Source organism: Bidens hawaiensis, unplaced genomic scaffold, assembly GCF_021521415.1.
Source record: "Bidens hawaiensis isolate Kalapana, Puna unplaced genomic scaffold, B.hawaiensis_p1.1 tig00012466_1, whole genome shotgun sequence".
Classification (NCBI taxonomy): Eukaryota; Viridiplantae; Streptophyta; class Magnoliopsida; order Asterales; family Asteraceae; genus Bidens; species Bidens hawaiensis.
This window is the reverse complement of record NW_027492016.1, coordinates 488,360-509,858: the sequence shown is the minus strand read 5'-3', so window position 1 is coordinate 509,858 and position 21,499 is coordinate 488,360. Positions and strand designations below refer to the sequence as shown.

The 21,499-nt window shown below is 33.7% G+C and overlaps 2 protein-coding genes across 2 annotated transcripts; one reads left to right on the top strand and one right to left on the bottom strand.

Annotated features, from left to right (window-relative positions):
* The first annotated feature begins 14,254 nt into the window (after positions 1-14,254).
* Positions 14,255-16,168, top strand: LOC143541037 (uncharacterized). The gene is made up of 4 exons (XM_077033954.1): positions 14,255-14,776; positions 15,435-15,682; positions 15,760-15,877; positions 16,118-16,168. The coding sequence occupies exons 1-4, from the start codon at positions 14,267-14,269 to the stop codon at positions 16,166-16,168; spliced, it is 927 nt and encodes a 308-aa protein (XP_076890069.1). The 5' UTR covers positions 14,255-14,266.
* A 246-nt stretch (positions 16,169-16,414) lies between these two features.
* LOC143541036 (transcription factor MYB3R-3-like) lies at positions 16,415-20,204 on the bottom strand. The gene is made up of 9 exons (XM_077033953.1): positions 20,084-20,204; positions 19,646-19,819; positions 19,219-19,267; positions 18,993-19,050; positions 18,302-18,396; positions 18,121-18,224; positions 17,889-18,017; positions 16,825-17,797; positions 16,415-16,732 (listed from the first exon to the last, which is right to left on the bottom strand). The coding sequence occupies exons 2-8, from the start codon at positions 19,792-19,794 to the stop codon at positions 16,837-16,839; spliced, it is 1,545 nt and encodes a 514-aa protein (XP_076890068.1). The 5' UTR covers positions 19,795-19,819; positions 20,084-20,204; the 3' UTR covers positions 16,415-16,732; positions 16,825-16,836.
* Positions 20,205-21,499: the final 1,295 nt, after the last annotated feature.

The following is a 21,499-nucleotide window of genomic DNA, read 5'->3' as shown; positions in this document are numbered from 1 at the left end:
GGATCAACAAAATTTTGTTGATAATGACCATAGTAGTTGTTGTCACAGAAGTTGTATTGCTGAGGATTTCTAAATTGATTGGTTGTTTGAGAAAATGATCGTTTATTTGATGGAACATATTTACAAGAAGTACTTGCCTTTTCATTTTCAAAAACTTTGTTTTTACATGAATTATCCTCAGTCTCACAACTTGATGATGAACAACTTGATATGTTCACCTCAACAGGCCTACTTTCGTTGACACATTTTTTAACAAAAGTTTCATCACAAACGGTTTCATAATCTGAGTCAGAAGAAGAACATTCATTTTCATTGTAAACGTTTGTACAACTATCATCACTTGAATTTTCACAAAATACATAATTTGACCTTGACTTTAAAGTTCCCAACATGGATTCACAAACTTTATTACAAACTGGATTGTTAATAGTTTTGGTTAGATCCACACATGATTCAAAACGTGGTTCTAACTTTCTTTTTAGCTTACAACCCAGGTTAACCATCCCACATTCACCACCATTTACATCACCAGCTGCTACACAAGACACATTGATGTCAGATTTATCAGATGATGGGACTAAAGCAGTAGTTTGAGAGGCAGCAGGAACAAATTTCACAGGCGTTGGTATTCTACCAACCCCATATTCCATTTCTTCCTCTGGAAAAGTATTATAGCTAAAGTGGGGCAAACTGGTGTAGTTATCATTGAATGGTGGTGGTACGGCAGTGTAATCGTACCCCAACCCCGCTTTAACTTTAGCGCTTCTCTGGGCTCCAATAAGATCATCTAATTTTTCAGATGATGCCTCAAATCTTTCAACTTGTTTTTCTTTTTATTTCTTATCAGAAACTTTGAGTTTTAATTTCTTAATTTCTTCTTTTAAATCATTAATTATGTCTTTATAATAAATGACATTATGCTTTTCTCGAAAAATTTCAAGTCTAAGATTTACTACATCATCGTGATGAGTTTTGATCTTTTCAATGTAGATCTTGTCAGCTTTTACATATTCAGTGTTCAATTGACGAAGTTTTGCATTTTCTTTCAAAACTTCGTCTTGTAAGTATCTATAATATGTAACCTTATTAACACAAGCTTGAGTGCACAAATTGTAATTTACCTCATCGACTGGTGATGTGTTGGGAATGATAGGACATGCATGACTGCTTTTACCGGCAGCCCTTGTCCCAACTTTATTACTTGTCCCAACTTTATTTTCTTTGGACTGATTGTTCATTAGGAGCTTATCTTCCATTATTTCAAAAGACTTGATGGTAGAAGCCAACTCTAAGAGTGTCATGGTATACAAGTTTGTGGTTCTTTTGATGGTAGCCACATTGATGCTCCATGTATAAGGCAGTGAATTCAACATCTTCATGTTGATCTGAAACAAACCATTGATGATACCGACACTTCTCATTTTGGTGACGGGCGACTCAAATCTATTGATGAGAGAGGCAACCAATTCTCCTTTAATATGTGTAAACATATCGAATTCTCCTTTTAACATTTTCTTTCGGCTTTCTCCCATATCCAGATTTCCTCCAAGCTTAGGTTCGTAAGACATTCTTTTTTTTTTTTACTCTATTAGATTTTTTTTTTAAGAGAAAAAAAACTTAAGGGTTATTTTTTTTTTTGCTACAGTACCGAGTTGCTACAGTGCCGAGTCGCTACAGTGTTTCGCATGAGTTTGCTACAGTACCGAGTCGCTACAGTGTTTCGCATGAGTTGCTACAGTGTTTCGTATGAGTTGCTACAGCACCGATGCGAAACGATTGCTACAGTACCCGTGCGAAGCGAAGCGATTGCTATAGTACCCCCTGGCGATGCGATTGCTACAGTCCCCCCCCCCCCCCGATTGCTACAGTACCTCGGAAGCGACTGCTACAGTACCCGATGCGAATTTTTTTTATTTTTTTTTTGAGAATATAACACCCAAACTTCCAAAAAGTCAAAAAAACTTTAGTCTAAAAATCAATAAATCGGCCTAGATATGAGTTTTAAGCCGAATCTGAGCTCAGACACTAAAAGTTAAAACACTAAAAACTTAGATTTGGTGATTCTCGTGTATTTCCAAGGTGTAAGGGACTCCAAAAGAGGTGAGTAACACGAAATCAACCTCAAATCCAACAAAAACTAAGATTAAAACCCGAAAAGTTTGACCCGAAAACCACAAAAAGTCGAGCCGAAAGCTCTCATACCACTTGTAGGTCCTCTAGATGGATTTCAAGACTTGACTCGGATCAATCCGTGTTGTTGGTTAGCGGAAATCACCAACGACACTCGAATCTCGGATCTTAGTTTGTTATTACAAAAGAGAGAAAATGAGAGGAGAGGTTTTTGAGAGAGAGAATCTTTTTTTTCTTGAAGTAGTGAAGAGTTGGAGTGGGGAAATGGGTTAAGTGGCCTTTATATATGGTCCTCATTTCTCCAAAGTTTACACAATAAACTTATAAAATAAACGTACCGAGTACACACTACACCGACTAAAAGCAAACTAAAACGACATACACAATCCTAAAAATAATATATTATATTGACCCTACAATTCCGAAGGAAAGAAACTACATATGCATGTAGAAAGCTCTTTATTTATTTCATATTAGGATTGGAAAATAAAATCATATTGCTCAATCATTGCAAAAGATTGGTTTTGATTTCAAATCATCAGGACTTTTGGACTTTGACTTACTGAAGTTCACAAGATATACGTAAGAGTCGGGCTATCTAATGGTCCAACTTCTTGACGTCTATGATTTTTCTATCCATTAACTATCCATCTTATCTAATGTATAGTCGTTTAAAAAAAAACTATTTAAATTGTCACAAAAGCAAGTTATGCCACTGGATTGAAAGACTTGTTACTCAAAAAATTGACACTACTGTCGACTTGTTACTCCAAATCCTAGTCTTTAATTAATTAGAATATCATAAGGTTAAGAGTAGTTTTTTTTAGAACAACTTGTGTTTAGGCTACCGTACTCTTCAAATTTGAAGAGTTTTGTTGCCTCACTCTGGCCAGACTATGTTGTCTTAACCAAGCTCACGCTAGCTTCAGAGTTTGCCTTTGACGTTCTCTTAGGAAACCTATTGCCGGCTACCACTTAACAGTCATTGTGTCGCCACAAGAGCACAACTCTTTAGCGTAATACACGGTGGCACAAAAACCCGTTTTTGGTCAGGATTCGAACTGAAAACCTTACACAAGGCCTGACTCAAATTTTTCATTATCATAATCTAACAAAAGTGACACAAGTGGAGATAGAACTTCTTCACCGGAAAAATCAAACTTCCTACCACTAGGCCATAAGTGATGAATTAGTTAAGGGTAGTTATTAATCATATATATTTGCCATTCAAAAAAATAATAATAATAATAATGATTATTATTATTATTATTATTATTATTATATTTAAGGCCATATTTTATTTTTTGTTTTAAATTTAATAAATAGTTTAGTATAAATAATTAGTGACATTTGGATAAATAGTGGGAATTCTATCCGTCAAGTCAATTTGCAAGCGACTCATAAAAGTCATAAGTCAGTGTTCTAGTCTTCCACTACTTTGTAGTTCTTAAAAAACTTAATAGCGAAAATTCTGTTGCTTAATTGATTGGAAGCAAACACCTAACAAAATAATTCATTGTATCCAATCAATACCAATTCGGAATGAATCTTTATTATAAATACATAATTTTTATGACCATAAAAATAAGAACATGTAGCGGAAACGTTATTTATACAAATGATCGTATTTTAATAGTATATCCTCCCGATGTCGTAAGATTAAAGTCACACGAAACTAAAAAAGATTGATAAATCAACAACAAAATCATTCGTAGTTAAAACTCTTTACCTTCGGGCGTTTTATGTCACGTGACATTCCGTCATTTTTTTGGAGTTTTGTGAAAAAAATAGTGTAGTCAAAACTCTCCTCAAAACTTTGCAACCATCATTACACAACTAGTTTGACTCCACCCGTTTTGTTTTTAATTGTTTTGCTATTTTATATTTTGTAATGGTTTGTTTTATTTTTTAACGTTGTTTTTTGATTTAATACGTATATATTATTTTGTTATGTTCATTATTTTTTAACGTTTGGGCCTTTTCAATTGAGATGCGTAAGTTTTTTAGATTTTTAACGAACGAACATGAACATGCTGATTTTTTTAAAAGAACAAACAGTAACACAACTATTTTGTCTTACGAAAAAAGGCAGTTAATGACTCAGGGCCGCCCCGAGGGGTGTGCGAGCCAGACCTTCATCCGAGGCACGTAATTTTCAGAGACCAAAGTTTGGTAAAAGATCCCGAGTCAAACGTACACCGTCAATTGGTCGATTTGGTGATTTGGTCTTTAATTTTGGTGTTTAACACTCGCCGGAAAAATAAGTTCGTCGGTCGGAACAGTAGAGTCGGAGACGGAAGGAGACGCAGGTGTAGAATGTATTTCCAATCAAGTTTTGACATATGGCAAGAATGGTCCCTGACTTATTTGAATATAAATTAAAACAAAACAATTTTAACCTTTAAGTTTTACAATTAACATAACTGATCCTTATACTTTATTTATAAGGAAATAATAGCATAGATTTCTGATCTGTATATACATATAAATTCACATTAAAATGGATGATATTTGGAATTGGTTGACGCATAATTAATTAGGGGGAGGTGAATATGGGGCTGTTAGGCATCTAACCTTAGATACGAAACCCCCAAAACTACGTAGTTTTGGTTCAAAGCAATTAAAAATTGATTTTATTTTATTATATCCTTGATTTCTTTCCATCAATTTCTTATCCCACTTCCTCATGTCTTCAAGTATACGGGACTTTCCCACTTGGAAGCATTCTTCTTAATCCGTTATACATCCCAAATGAACAAATAGATAAATAATTCTTTTGTCGCCTTAAGTTTAATTAGCACCTGCTCGTAAATAATAATGCCTGCAATTGATGCATCGCCCAGATCCACCAGATTGATGCATCCAAGCTATTATAATATTCTTGTTTTCTTTTCATTAATTTCTAACCTAAAAATTCTTATTGAGATTTTTAAATTTATAATTAACCTAAAAAATAATATCTTTGAATGTGAATAAGTTTCTTCAAATTTCATTGCTATCGATTAACTGCATGGTTTAGTATCATTGTTATTGGGAAATTCGCTGCACATAAAATAACAAAGAAAATAGATAAAAGAAAAGTAAAAAAAATCCCATTACATGTGGATAAACAAAAAATGAGGTTATGGGATAATAGACAACCTCATTATTGGATTGCAATAGATCGCGAGAACGGTTATTTAGGATTTCTGATTAAAAATGGCAACCATGTATTGAGGTATTAGTCTATAATGGTGCATATGTGAAAAATTGGAGATGAACAATTGATGGAAAGAAATCAAGAATATAATGAATAAAATCAATTTTTAATTGATTTGAACCAAAACTACGTAGTTTTTGGGGGGTTTTGCATCTAAGGTTAAATGCCTAACAACCCTATATTTACTCTCCCCAATTAATTATTGTGTCTTTATAAATTAAGAGATGATGATCATATATAGTTGTTTTACTAACTTAACTAGTTTGAAGCATTAAAACGTGATTAATTGTCATATTCTGTCATCTGAGATGATGGCATACCTAGTTTCCATCACTAACACATATGTACACCTACTAATCCATATGTTTATTGTTATAACATTAGTCATCGTTTATAAAAATTAGCTTATTTATTTCGTTATTTGTTAACACCTACGGGCCTTTTATTTCAGTTCGGCCAAGGTATTTAAATTTTCGGGGACGGCCCTGGTTAATGTAGGTGACGATGGATGTTGACGCATGAGAGGGGAGGTTTGACGATGGTGGGTGGAGAATACGTGGATGAAACAACTATGGTGAAAATTGGGAGTAGAAGGTAAAAACTCGAAAGTTGAGAGTGATATCAGTCAATAAATAAAAGTTGTGAGTATTAAAAATCAACATAAAAAAAATAATAATCTTACTACTCTAATAAAATGCTACTTTATTTTGTCACTTGTCAAGCTCTCATTACTTCTTACTTTTTTTTAACCCATATTCAATAAAATAGTATTTATTTCGGGTCAATCCGCCCAAATAATGATTTCCGGATCAAAATATTATTCAATCCATTTCGTTTCTTTTCTTTTATATAATTTTCTTCCGTGTGCAACTAACCTGCTATATAAAACAATAAAATGAAAAATATTTAATGATTCTATTATATTTTGGACAGAGTGATGGATATGAGACAACATGGTGTTACAATCTTTGCTTCGGGTTTGTTCAAACCAATAATAAGATTGCAATAGGAGGCAGCCTATCTCCCACTTCACAAATTGATGGTTCCCATGCTGCAATCACCATACTAATCTGGAAGGTATTTCTTCAAATTTATAATTTTCCATCTTAAATAGTATGAAGAAATCGTTTATTCCCTTTTCTTTTTCTCTTTGTATAAATATTGCAAATATGGAGAATGACTATTATATACCTTGGTGTTTAGCATTAAATCATTGAAGTTGAATATTATAATTATAATCCATATGTAAAACGATTTACTATATGCACTATCTATCATTTATTTATATCACTTTTTTTAATAGTATAAAGAGTTTTATTATAAGACGATCGATATTTAGTTTTCAATATTTTCTTCCATAACTCAGACCAAAATGCTTCAAAAATATACATTTTATGACTTGATTTATACTTTTTTCATACATTTAGATATATTTTAATTACTATGCCTTATATGACAAATAACTTAATTAAAAACATTCAAAATTTTAAACAAAAAATATGTTTCAATCTCATTCCACTATTTTCGCTTTCCAAAAATGATTTAGGATATTGAAACCTAGAATATCGTTTTCATTAGTTATTTACATTTCAATATTATATTAGTTTATTAATTTTATTTTTATACAAATACAACGAATTGGGGTTATGGGAGTGTTACATGTTAGTTAGTACATAATTAAAGTGTTTATTATAGTTTATATTCAAAATAATAAAGATATACACAAAATTTTTTAAAAATATTACAGTTATAATATTTATTATTAAAATATGTTATAAAAATTCATTAAGAATCACACTTTAATTATAATGTAACTTAATAGAAATTTTATTATTTATATTTATATTTTTATTATTTGTAACTTAATCATGCTCTTCAGAGTTTTTTACCAAAATGGGTGAAAGGGGAAAAAGTATTTGCTAATATATGTTATTTTAAAAGTATTTACTAAAATAAAGATTTTTTTTCTTTCCTCTCTCCTTGTTATTTAATTCCTTTTAATCTAAGGTTAATAGAAAAAGAAAAGAAAAAAAGAAAACAGCAAAAAAATGATTTTAGCAACTACAGTTTGTTTTCGAAGAATTTATAACTGAGTTTTAATTTTTGTATTTTTAATTAACTTATTATAACTATTTTCTTTTTATTTTTTCTTCGATCAAGCCATGTTAGCTACAACTTAAAAGTCATCTAAATAAATCTTAAAATGAGATAAGAAACATAAAAAGCACACTAAACAAGCATTTCAAACTAAACGGTCTCAATATCAAAGACAAACAATAAGAACGTCAAAATAAAGTCAACTTGATGATTTTAAGTATAAATTAATTTATCTGAGATATTTAATAGTGTACCAATTTAATATATTCGTTTAAATTAATTTGTACTTAAAATCATCAAGTTGACTTTATTTGACGTTCTTATTTTTGTCTGCCTATGATATTGAGACCGTTTAATTTGAAATGCTTGTTTAGTGTGTCTTTTATGTTTCTTATCTCATTTTAAGATTTATATAGATGATTTTTAAGTTGTAGCTAACATGGCTTGATTGAAGAAAAAAAAAAGAAAATAGTTATAATAAGTTAATTTAAAAAACAAAAATTAAAGCTCTAGTTAATTTCTTGAAAACATACTGTAGACCCTGTAGTTGCTAAATTCATTATTTTGGTGTTTTTCTTTTTTTTTTTCGAACCCTAGAATTAATTAAAAGGAATTAAATAACAATGAGAGAGAAGAAAAAAATCTTCATTTTGATAAATACTTTTAAAATAACCTATATTGGTAAATACTTTTTCTCCTCCACCCATTTTGGTAAAAAACTCCTCTTCATTACGTTTTAGGGATATTTCATTTTCACATCATTTTTATATACATATACATATATATATACATATATATAGGGGATGGTTTATGCGAGAAGTAATATTATAGCGAGAAGTACGAGAAATGAATCTGAACCATTGATTGTGTTAATCAATGGTCTATAATCGAAATGACATTATTGTAATTAAAAACACATATTTATGGCATATTTTTAAATAAAAAGGTTAGACATGTCTTTTGTATTGTAGGCATCATTAAATAAGACATTAATGCCTTTAGTGGTTATTTTTTCTTATGAATAATCAATGCTCATAAGATGATTAATGCTATTTTATTTTTCTCATTAACATTTCGTAAATAAAATTATAAATTTTTGTGGAATTTATGGTTGTGTAAGCATTATAAATTTAGGGAAAGTCTCTCTTGTTGATTCAAATTTGTATGTGTGAGTAGGAATAAATGTTTGTATAGTAGTGTATTGTATGGGTTCATATATTTTACTATATAGGGATTATTTTTTACTGTACAGTTTCATATGTGTACTATGTAGGGAGTATTTCACAGTATATGGAATGTTAGTTCATTTTATTTTCTCCAACAAGTAACTAATATTACGTGTGTAGAATAATTATGCTTACTATGTAGGGTATGTAGGATAAAATATTTACTGTGTTAGATGTGTAGGATAAATTTGTTTATTGTGTAAGCTATGCAGGATAAAATCTTTACTGTGTAGGTGGTGTATGATAATTCTGTGTACTATGTAGGGTATGTAGAATAAAATCTTTACTATGTAGGATATGTAAGATAATTTTGTTTACTATGTACGGTATATAGGATGCAATCTTTACGAGGTCGGGTGTGTAGGATATTATTATAAATGATTTAATGTGTAGGATGTGTATGATAGATATCAAAATACGATGGTGGTGCTAGAAATTTGGGATTGTAACGGTGATATTTTTGGGTTCTTGAATGGTTGACTCAAAGATGTAAGGCCCCGAACCCGGTGACCCTACTTTAGCGTCGGATTTACTCATAAACACAGTTCTTCAAATCAGAGTTTATTAAAACTTTTCGCGGAATATAAAACATCAATCATTTGTTACAAAACATTAAATCTTTTCTTTGATACCATAACACAAAACTTTATATTTAAAACATCTTTACTCCTTTCTTCAGATGCCAGCCGTTCAATCCATGCCGTGTGTCAACCTCATGCTAACTCTTTAATCAGCTCACCTGCGTGCATACTAAAAGTCAGCTACGCTGAGTGAGTTCTAGTTAATCGAACGCCATACAATACATACACATACATACATATCCGTAGATACGTATCCATACTTCACTAGTTACCTTTCTGTTCTACATACATACTTGCTACCATACATACATACATATCTACAATCACTAACCTCAGTCTACCGAGAGTACGTTCATAGTTCACCGTCTATACCTGTACTCAAGGTCGTGAACACGTACAAGGTTCGCAGTCCTTACCTATGTTCACCATTTATGGTACGTACAAGGATCGCGGTCCTTCCCTATACCATAGTACATCCACAACACGTACAAGGTTCGCAGTCCTTCCCTATGTTGCAACCTAATTCATAGCACGTACGAGGTTCGCAGTCCTCCCCTATGCTACAAAACCAGCACGTATAAGGTTCACAGCCCTTTCCTATGCTGACATACATCCACAACACGTACAAGGTTCGCAGTCCTTCCCTATGTTGCAACCTAACTCATAGCACGTACGAGGTTCGCAGTCCTCCCCTATGCTACAAAACCAGCACGTATAAGGTTCACAGCCCTTTCCTATGCTGACACCTATCTACATTTACATCTATCATCTACATCACGTATAAGGCTCGCAGTCCTTAACTACGCCATCACCTGCCGAGTCTATGTCCGACAGAAGCTAGAGGGATTTGCCATCCTAACTTACCATGTCGAACATAGAACTCACATGCCATTCGTGTACCTATATACACATACTTATATTATAACATAAGAACAATCTAGGCATTCTTTACCTCATTCATTTAACAACCATACCCCTTGTCGACACGTGCAATATCCGAAGATCGTTCTCGCCCCGACAAGTATTCATTTGAAACATTCGTACATTTTCCATATATAATATTCGTACCTTCATTTATAACCTGACAGTACGCGCAATATCCGAAGATCGTTCGCGTACCGACAAGCAATCATTCATACCTATCACCTATATCACATATGACATACACTTATCACTTAGGATAAATGTATTAACAACACATCGAGTATGCACACAGCCCCGAAAACATAACAAGGAATGGGGCTAGAAACTCACCTGAACACGGTTACGTTCACCGTTAATCGTAATCCCTTTCTTCAGTTGTGCACGGCTGACTGTATAACAAGTATACGTATCAATTAACTATCACTTCTCATAATGTATTTCTATCTTTATATGACCCACAACGAACGGGGGTCCGGGGGCAGCGCCCCTGGCAGCGGGGTCTAGGGGCGGCAGCCCCTAGCAGGGTCCAAGGGGCAGAGCCCCTGGCTGGGGTCGAGCTGCCAGGTCAGCTTGGAAAAATTTTATTTACATTAACTGTCTTAACACATTTTCCATTAGGTTTTTAATTTATTTTCTAAACGAACTTCACTTCAGGCGAAGTTAAACCTCGGGCGAACTTGGCTTCAGGCGAAGTTAAACCTTATGCGAACTTGGCTTCAGGCGAAGTTAAACCTTAGGCGAACTTAGCTTCAGGCGAAGTTATCCTTAGGCGAACTTGGCTTCAGGCGAAGTTAAACCTTAGGCGAACTTGGCTTCAGGCGAAGTTAAACCTTAGGCGAACTTGGCTTCAGGCGAAGTTAAACCTTAGGCGAACTTGGATTCAGGCGAAGTTAAACCTTAGGCGAACTTGGCTTCAGGCGAAGTTAAACCTTAGGCGAACTTAGCCTTAGGCGAAGTTATCCTTAGGCGAAGTTACGCTTGAAGGCGAAGTTACGCTTGAAGGCGAAGTTCATCAGGCGAACTTATTCTTGCAGGCGAAGTTATCGCGCTGCAGATCTGTTTGCCCATAAATCCTTCGTTTCTTAGCCAAATAACTCGATTTTGGTACCCACGGAATCGTATAATCGGCGCCTACAAATCCCAACCATCAAATCGGCCTAAAATCGACGTTTTAGGGGTCCGATTTGGGCAGTTTGGGTTTCGGGTCCGGTTAACCCATCCAATCCTAACCATTTTCAGTAATATTAGCTTTGTTGGATTTGTTCTTACCTTACCAACTCAGATCTATCAACAAAATCTCGGGTCTCGGCTTCGAATCTTGATCGGTTAGAATGTGTGTGTTTTGAGTGTGTGTATGGAATATGTGAGAAATGGTGGTTAAGGGTATTTATATTAGGGATCATGGGCTTAAGCCCATGGACTCTCCTTCCTTCGCTCATAACCCAAGTCCATAACCCATATCCATTACCCAACACTAGCCCGACCCATACCAACTCCTACTCTATTTATATCCCGATAACCTGAGTAAACCTTCCCCCTATTATTAAGTAATATAATTAATATTATCTTGAAATTTCGGGATGTTACAAAAGAAACATAATATAACCAATTAACAAAGAAATTAAAATCAATTCAAATCTCTAAAATTAATTAACAAAGAAAAAAAAGTCAATTGAAACCTCTTAAGAATTAAAAGTTACCAAATATGCATTTAGAATAGATTACAAGTATACCATTGCATATAATTTAAAGGAAAATTAAAAAAGAAAGCATATGATTTGGTTGTAACTACTTCTTGCACTTCTCGCAGTAAGGATACGATAGTTAGGTGTGTAGGATATTATTATAAATGATTTAATGTGTAGGATGTGTATGATAGATATCAAAATACGATGGTGGTGCTAGAAATTTGGGATTGTAAACAGTGATATTTTTGGGTTCTTGAATGATTGACTCAAAGAAACACAATATAACCAATTAACAAAGAAATTAAAATCAATTCAAATCTCTAAAATTAATTAACAAAGAAAAAAAAGTCAATTGAAACCTCTTAAGAATTAAAAGTTACCAAATATGCATTTAGAATAGATTACAAGTATACCATTGCATATAATTGAAGGAAAATTAAAAAAGAAAGCATATGATTTGGTTATAACTACTTCTCGTACTTCTCGCAGTAATAATACTTCTGAAATGAACCTAATCCTATATATATATATATATATATATATATATATATATATATAGGGGAGGGATATTTTGAGCACCTTGTTGAGTTTTAAGAACTTAAAAACTCCATTCTTGACCACACATTTAATTAAATAGATTAGATTATGTGGTTAAGATTAAATGTAATTAAAAAGTCAAGATAGGAGAGAGAATAAAGATATACAGTGATTATACAACTTTAAACGTCCGTTACACATATGTAAAAAGTCGACTCGGTGCGTAAAAAATTATGTAAATTCTTTACGTATACGTAACCTACATATATTACGCATGTGTAAAAAAAATTCAAAAAAAAATTGTTACATTGAGTTATTTCGAGTTCTTAAAACTCAAAGTGGTTCTCATTTGAAATCTCCTATATATATATGTATGTATGTATCGATTAATTAAATATTTCAACAATTTCCAATAATATTAAATAATAACACATGATTAGTATTCAAAATTTAAGCATTCATTATCTAATACTTACAACTATTATACATAATAATCACTACATTCACTTTATGCAACTTTAAATCTTCTAATATTCTAGCTAACTCAGAATAATCACTTTTATTTGAATATGTTTTTTTTGTCATTTTCCGAGCAATTAAATTCATATGAAATTAAACAAATTATTTTTTTATATTTTAATTTTCGGTTTTATATGTTGCTTGATTATACAATTGTTAATTGTAAAATATAAAATCAATTAAAAATCTAGGGTTGGTATGTACTTGATGAACTTTATTTGTTACATGGACAACAATACGTGGCTATATAAGAGTTATAAGCATACCTATATTTTACCTTATCAAGAGTCGCAATCAGACACGGACTAAAGATTTTGATTTTTGATAAACGATGTATACCTACCAATACAATCAGAAATATAGTGTACAAAAAAGTTTTACTTATTTATAGCATATTTGTGTAATCTTAGTTATGTATTTTTTTCTGTAATCTTATATAAATTGTAATTGCATTAACAATATATGCTCATTTTGTTTACTACATTTCACTTAATAGTTAAAGTTTAAAATTTTCATTAATTACCTGTGTAATACACATGCCTCAAACTAGTAAAACTAATTAAGGGATTTTCCAAAAAATAAAAAAAGTAAAGAAACATTTTTGAGAATTTTAAATTATGCCAGCTAAGCCTACAAGGGACCTGAATGGGTAAGCCAATAACTTCGGCTAAACCAATATGAACAAGAAGTGCTTGGCATCGACTAATCTTGCAGGCTTATTCAGCCTATAAGATGACATGGTGCTATTAGCTAGTAGTATGGACTTTTAGGCTAGGTGTCACATCCCCAAACCATACACTCCTTGGTAACCGACTAAGCATGTAGTCTGCTTATGGCTTCTTTGTTTAGCTTATTTCTAAGAGCATTTCTAGCGTTTTTCCTATCATATATTCATATATATCATATAATTATAATAAAAAATACTGTATTTTTTTCTGTTTAATTAAATAATAATTTTTATACCTTTATTATCATATTTTATCTCTCTTTCATTCATAATTACTTTATGAAAATATTAAAAAATTATACAGTATCTACAGTAAAATCTCAAATTTAACTTTTCTAAATAAATTTTCTTTTCTTTCTACTCACAATCACTTATAACCATACCATATAATTTACAAATACTCATCACATAATTTTAGAGAACGGATTAAAAATGCTGTAACATATATAGAAAATTTAGTCCTACTAGGGAGTCGGGACACCCAGCACAATCATGACTATTTTGGTAAAAGTTGAGTCAAACTTGTCTATTATGTTAATTTCCCCATTTATTTTTTTAACATTTTGACTTTGTAAGCATTTGAATTATCAGCAGCAGGCGGGGTTTGCTATAGTACAGAGTTGTTTCTCTCTGCCACTATGTTCTCTCCGATCAATCAAACCCAAACCCTAGATGACACCGACCTCGACGACGAAGCTCTCTGGGCCGTAATCGACTCTTCCGCCGCCGCCTCGTCCGCGCTTACCACCACCAAATCTCTCAAACCACAAACCAATAATAACAATCGCTTTCACTCGCCCAAAGTTAAGTTTCCAATCATCTCAAAATTCAACTCTCCGTCACCAACATCCACCATTACAAACCCTAGAAAACATCCAATTGCCAACGGCGATGTGTTACAAGAGGAGAGCTTCACCGACCAACGGCCGAAGAAGATCGCAAGGTTTTCTCCGGCTGAAGCAACGTCTCCACCTCTTGCTATGGTGAAGCATGTGCCACGCACGCCGACTACGCCCTCCTCGGTATATCAGATACAGAGTCCTCCTGCTGCCAACTGCTCCTCTGATTGCTCGGTCATGACGCATAGCCTGTCAGGTCGGTTCCCTACTGTGGAGCTGTTCAAAGAGTATCAGAATGCTGCTATGGCGGTGGGTACAATTTACAATTATATTGTTAATTGGTTTTTATATGTGTTTATGAATACACGAAAACCCGATGAGGTTAAGTTTTACTTTTAGTGATGAAGTAAGTTTGATGTTGTATCCTCATATGAATTAGACTTGATTTTGTTAAAATCTGCAAGAATGATAAAGGTTAACCTTGAACCTCAATGTAAATTGATAGACCATAGAAGTAGTCAGCCATAGGTAATTGTACTCAAGATATTCTATACAAAGGAAAGCTTGCAACTTACAAAGACCACCTCACATAAAAACCCACTGCAACCATTGTTGGATGGAGGAAGTTTTTATTTTGTTTTTTTGCATTTAGCGGGACAAAGTATCGATGTCTTGTTATATTTTTCCATGTGTGCGTCACATTTTTAGCAGGGTTGGTTGAAACCGTGAAAGTCTAACTTAAAAGGCAGGCAGTGAATAAGGTTTTGAACGGAAATTGATCCAAATATCTTAAAGTTGTTATTAACAGCTGTATAACTAACAACATGTATCAAAATCAACTATAGGAATTGACATAAACAGCCGTCGAATAAAAACTAGATAAGCTAAATGGTACTTGATCCTCCTATACCTCACTTCAGATTTTATTACTCCATATCGAGTAACACAGATTGACACCTGTTTGCAGATATTGGAGAAGGGTGACTACACCATGATCTCTGGGAGTCCTTACATCAAAAAATCTGGTAAAACAGTTTCATCTCCTAATTTGTTTGGTCCTAATAAATGTTGCTTATGCAGAGTTGTTTCAAAAACAGGTTGGAGAAAGATATCATGTTATTTCAATCTCTCTTATGAAATCAGAGACAAGACTATAGAGTTTGATGATAATCATAATGTTCAGCGTGCTGAGTTCATAGTTCGAGCACATATGCAGTATGTTTCTGTACTTGAGTTCTGTTAAAGATGCAGAGGTGGTTTCTGTGATTCATATATTTTTGTTTTATTTGTAGAGGAGGTAGGTTTTCTGATGGATGGGGTTCATGTGACAGACGCGAGAAAAGATTTTCAAAGCCAAATCATGATATTCCTAGCACTGCTGAAACCAGAGCAAAAAATAAAGCTTGCCAGGTAAATCTCTCTTTGCATTTGCATATACTTGGATTAATCAGGGCTGCTTAGTTGTAAGGCCAACTAGAAATTAAACATCCATTAACACGAAGGCCGCAGAGACCTTATAGAATACTTTCATAAATCACAGTGCTTCAATTAAATAATTTTACTGTATATTTTGAAATATGTCAGATGGAAACACTACTCATTCTCTATAATCGTAGCTAGTTTAATTTTTGGCAATGTTCATGTTTGCAGGACCTGCTAGGCATTGGAGAGTATAGTTCTGGTGCCAATGCTCAAAGATAGAAGCGATCAATTTGGTGTTAAAATTGCGGTTACTGCTCTGCTCTGCTCTGAAGGAGGGTATCGTTCCGGTGCCAATGCGTACAACACTTCTCGTGTTTTACTGCTCTGATGACTTCTAAATATCCATACTCGCTGATTTTTTACATGGATGACAAATAACTGTTTCAGAACTTCAATTTATGTCAAATAACTGTAATTTGACTCAAAAACCAACAGTTAATACATATCAAACAAAATCACCTGATTGCCTCCTAAGAATATTGGATATGCCCTGGGTATCAAAATCACCAAATATCATAAACATTGTTCAACACAAATGCACATATTGATACACCTTTGTTGTAGTTCCTTACTATTCATCAAAACCTACTAAGCTATCTAAATTCAATTTTTGTCCATAATGAAAAAGTGAAAAGAAGGCAACTGTCAAAAATCTATCTGTTTTATCTATTTCCAAGCATTTAATTTAATAATAGTCTTTTCCAGAGATCTTCGATCACTTTGTTCATCACCCCTTCAATACAGGAATCTGTCATAGACAACCTCCAAAATCCATGAACAATCCTAAAATAGAATTAAATAAACATAATTAAACACTTGTGAATATGATCTATTTAAACAAAGTGCAAGTAATCAGTAACTCAAAACACACTTACAGTTTCACTTGATCATGCTTCAGTCACAGACTTATCTTTAACATTCAAATCTTCAGATCCAGTTTCACTTTTACCAACCTCTTTATCAACTCCAAACTTAAGCTGCTTTTCAACAGATTTCGAACTGGACTTCCGTTTATACATTAATCTATAAGGTGGAGATGCATTATATGTGTTAGTGGTCGCCACCCCACCTTCCGCACCTTTGCTGCCACCACCACCTTCTTCCACCCTTTTTCTGCTAACAGATGACTCAGATTCCTCCAAATCATTACTACTCTTTTTTACTTCTTCTGATTTCAAAATCTTGTGAAGTAAAAAAGACGACTGATCTTTTCTCTTTCTTAAAATAGAAGGTGTGTTCGGGAAACTCCTAGCAGCAATCTTTAAGATTGATTGTGGTGTTTGAGCATATGAACCGCCACATTTGTCAGCATAAGGCGGTGTTGAGTTATACTCACGGGAATTCCAAGGCATATAAATCCCAATTTCTGGCGGCTCATAATACAGAGAACCATATGTTTGAACACTGGATTGTAAAGGTGTTGCATTTAACTTTTCTTGATTCATTCCATCACGAATGGGACTGCAATTATCAAACTTTGGGATCAGATTCCGGCTGAGATGACTAAGATCAAATTTAGACGGCTGTGATTTGGTTCCAAAGGGTTCAGAGTCGGTAGATCCACTTGGAAGAAAGCTTGATGAAGCATCTACATCTTGTGAAGGGGTGGAGCATTCTATATCATCTACGGTGTCTGGTTCTACCTTACGGTGGTCTGCTGTTGCAGGTGATTCGTAACCAGTTGCAAACGACAAACCAATCAGTTTTCTGGTTAAAGGTGTTTTGACTATGTCACCACCTTCATTAGCATCATTCTTTGGGACAGTTGGAAGGCTCCCGGTGGCTAAATAGTAATCTAGCTTCTTCTTTAAGGAACTATTCCAATGGTTTTTTATTGCATTATCCGTCCTGTATGAGGGCATTTTAGTAAATGTGCAATGATAGTCAAAAGGTTTTTATTGTAAATAGTAAAAAAAGAAAAAAAAAACAAAAAAACAACCTTCCAGGCAAAGCCTTTGCAATTTCAGCCCATTTGTTTCCGTGCCCACGATGTGCATTCATGAGGGCATACTCTTCTTGCAGGGTCCAGGCATCCCGTTTTATATCTGGATTCAAATGATTGTGCCACCTGGAATAATATGCAGTTTGTCTTTAGAGATAATATACATGTACACAATTTAATATGACCAAAATAATAAATATTTAACATAGGTGTAAGTGGATCAATGTACCTTTCACGACACTGTTTTCCAATACGTCCAGGAAGAGACTTCGCTATGAGAGACCATTTGGTGGCCCCGTATCTTTTCACGAGCTCAACGATTTTCTGATCCTCCTACAGCCCAGACAAAAATAAGAGGCCGCCAAGTTGTTTTAATCAAATGTTTAAAAGAGATATGCAGGGGCGCAAACCTCATGAGTCCATGGACCTTTAATAAGTTCTGGATTAAGAACTTTTTGCCAGCGATGCAGACATTGGACTTCTGATCTATCTGGAAAATACTCAGCTGCAAAACACCAACATTTTTAATTCACCAAACAACATTTTGACCAATAGATTCCTTTCAAATAAGTCAACTGAAAATTTATATGTATTTTTTATGTTTTGAGCATCGATATATAAATTCTTATCACTAACATTTTCACATAATTGCTTGAAAATATGGTGACAAAGATTTCTAATTATTGATTAAATTAGAAAAGTTAGCTCAAGTATCTGGTCAACAATATTTTCAACTTGTAATACATCACTAAAGTTAAGAGATTATTGATGGTTTTCATTCATATACAACTCATTGTAGGTCTTTGATATGCTTCTCCAAGATTCCTTACGCTACTACTAATCCAGATTCCAGAGTGTGGTCTTATAATGTTACAGTCACAGTAGTAAACTTAACCGTAAGAATACATAAGATAATGTTACAGTCACAGTAGTAAACTTAACCGTAAGAATACATCAGATAATGTTACAGTCACAGTAGTAAACTTAACCGTAAGAATACATAAGATACTGTTACAGTCACAGTAGCAAACTTAACCATAAGAATACATAAGGTAGTATAGTTTATCATGTGAATGAACAAAATATATTAATAAGACTCACCTATTTTCTTCCACGATTTTCCCATGAAAAGCCCAACAGCCTTTTTTAAAGTCTCATCCTGTGAAAAATCAAAGACGCATTATAAAACAAAACTATTACACAGCATGCTATTATTTTACAAAGTAACATCATGCAATGTTTGTTTGATATAAAGTTATAAACCCATGTCTATTATTTGTATATAAAAAACATCATATAAAGATTTGAAACCAAACAAATTGCATACCTCCTCTGGAGTCCAACCCCCCTTTGCTCTTCTAATCGGTCCACTTCTCCTATAATTCCAAAATGAGAATCACATTGTCAGTCCAAGAAACTCAAGGTTGTAACAACTGAAGGAAAATTTTAGATTGACAAAGAATTAATGAATAACTTTCCATGCCTTTTTCTGTTATCCACATGCTATAAATGTTCTAAATACTTCTTCACAAGTAAAATGTCCAAAATTGCCTTTAACAAATCTAAAATCTAAAGATATGCACCAACATTGAAGTACACTCAAAAATTTATAGCATAAGATACACAGCAACTTATCAATCATAATTTTTCTTCATCAAAGGAAAAAATTCAGTTCAATTAAACAAATAAAAACCGATTTGCAAAACACGCACTCGATCGATATCAGAAATGCAAGTAAATACACAGAACCATACCGATGAGACGGTGACGTGGCAGTCGGGCTAGAAACCCTCGGAGACTTTGGTAACACAATGCCACTGCTACCTTCTGAAATGGAAGAGCTTGATAAAGCTCCAGCTTGCTTGTTTTCGATGCAAAATTCTTGCAACTCCACCTTACCCATACCAAAATCTGTGTAACCCAAACCCCTAAAAAGCACAAAAACTGTTAACTTTTATTAATCTTTCATAACAACATAAAAACCCTCACAACGGATATATTAACATCATAATCCCCAATTAAATTACCAACCAAATAAGCCCAGATCTAAAAACCAAACCAAATTAAAGTAAACCCTAATTATTAACTAAACCCAATTGAATTCCACTTTCTATAAACAAAAAGCTTCGAAATTTAATATGGGTTTTGACTATTAACTAATAAACCGTTGAATTAAAGTTAATCGAAGATACCTGTGGCAGTAGAGAAGTGAATTGAAATCAAGAGCCCTAATTTAAAACCCAATTGAGAGCATAATAATAATATAAGTTTTGGGTTTCGAAAGAAGCCTTTGCCCGTTGAAAGATCGAGATATAATATAGAGAGAGAAAGAAAACGTATATATTTTGGTTTGTATTCTAACGAATAGAATAGAATGGGGGTTACGTCGCCGTTTAGTGACGTTAAGGGTAGGGCTTTCAAAGTTAACGGTCGGTGACGGTTGCCGTTACCGTTAAGAGAGGGTAGAAAGTTTGAACCTCAAGAAATAACAGCACACAAGGTTTGAGAGCCGTCCGTTATTTGTCGAGTGTGTTTTGCAGCCGTTGGATGGGTTTTATCGTTCGTTGTTGACCAAACTGACGGTCAACGAATGGGGTAATTAACGTTGCTTCGTTAATGATTTTCTATTAAAAAAATATATGTTATTGAATTTTGTATACACAGTTAGAATACAAATTTATTGGTATATCACTAAATGAATAAAAACTTATATTGGCATATCACTAAATTTATTCATGTTAGGTTTCGCTAGATATTCCAATCATACGTATACTATACTAATTTGAGGCCCGTATATTATATGGGTAATTGATGAAATTTTAAACTCTAGTCATTAAATGAAATTAAGTCAACAAAATGATCATATATTCTAATAACTACATTTAGAATCGGTGAAAAAAAATTGTATTTTTCCGTTTTTGTAATTAACGTCACTTTTCAATTTTTTTTAATTAACAGGAGGAATAATAGGGTTAACCGTTAAGGCATTGGCGGTTACCGGCCAACCATCGCGTCTCTTCATCAGCATTAATAGGGTTACGATGTATGGCGGTTACCCGCGAACAATCGCATCTCTTCATCAACCATTGCATTGTTTCTCTAATAACCGATTAAACGTCAACGGATAACCGCGACCACTCCCACGCCTATAAATCATCGTCATATCCAGCGGTTCCGGCCATCACTCCTTACGTTTATTATCACAATCGCAATGATGACAAAAATAAGAACACCAACCACCATTTTCCGCCGTTACCATCCCACCGTCACCAAAAGTCTCCGGTCATGTTTTCACACGTCTGAACATTTCTGGTGAAGTACAGGGCAAAACGTTGTCGGTGAAGGTTGAAGTCAGTTGTGACCGGAGTTTCGAGAGATCGCCGGAACTCTATCTCTCCCGTCTAAAAGTTTCTAACCCTTTCTCTTTTCTCTGACAAATCTATATCTATTCTATATTACTTTATAATACATATAGGCAACGTTTCATATCCTATATCAGACGCCTGAATATTTATTGTTTCAGGTCTCCCTCTGGCGAACATTCAATTTCACGGCGGCTTAATTGCTCCCTTCAATTTCACACGGGTTTGATTGATTGCTCTTTCAAT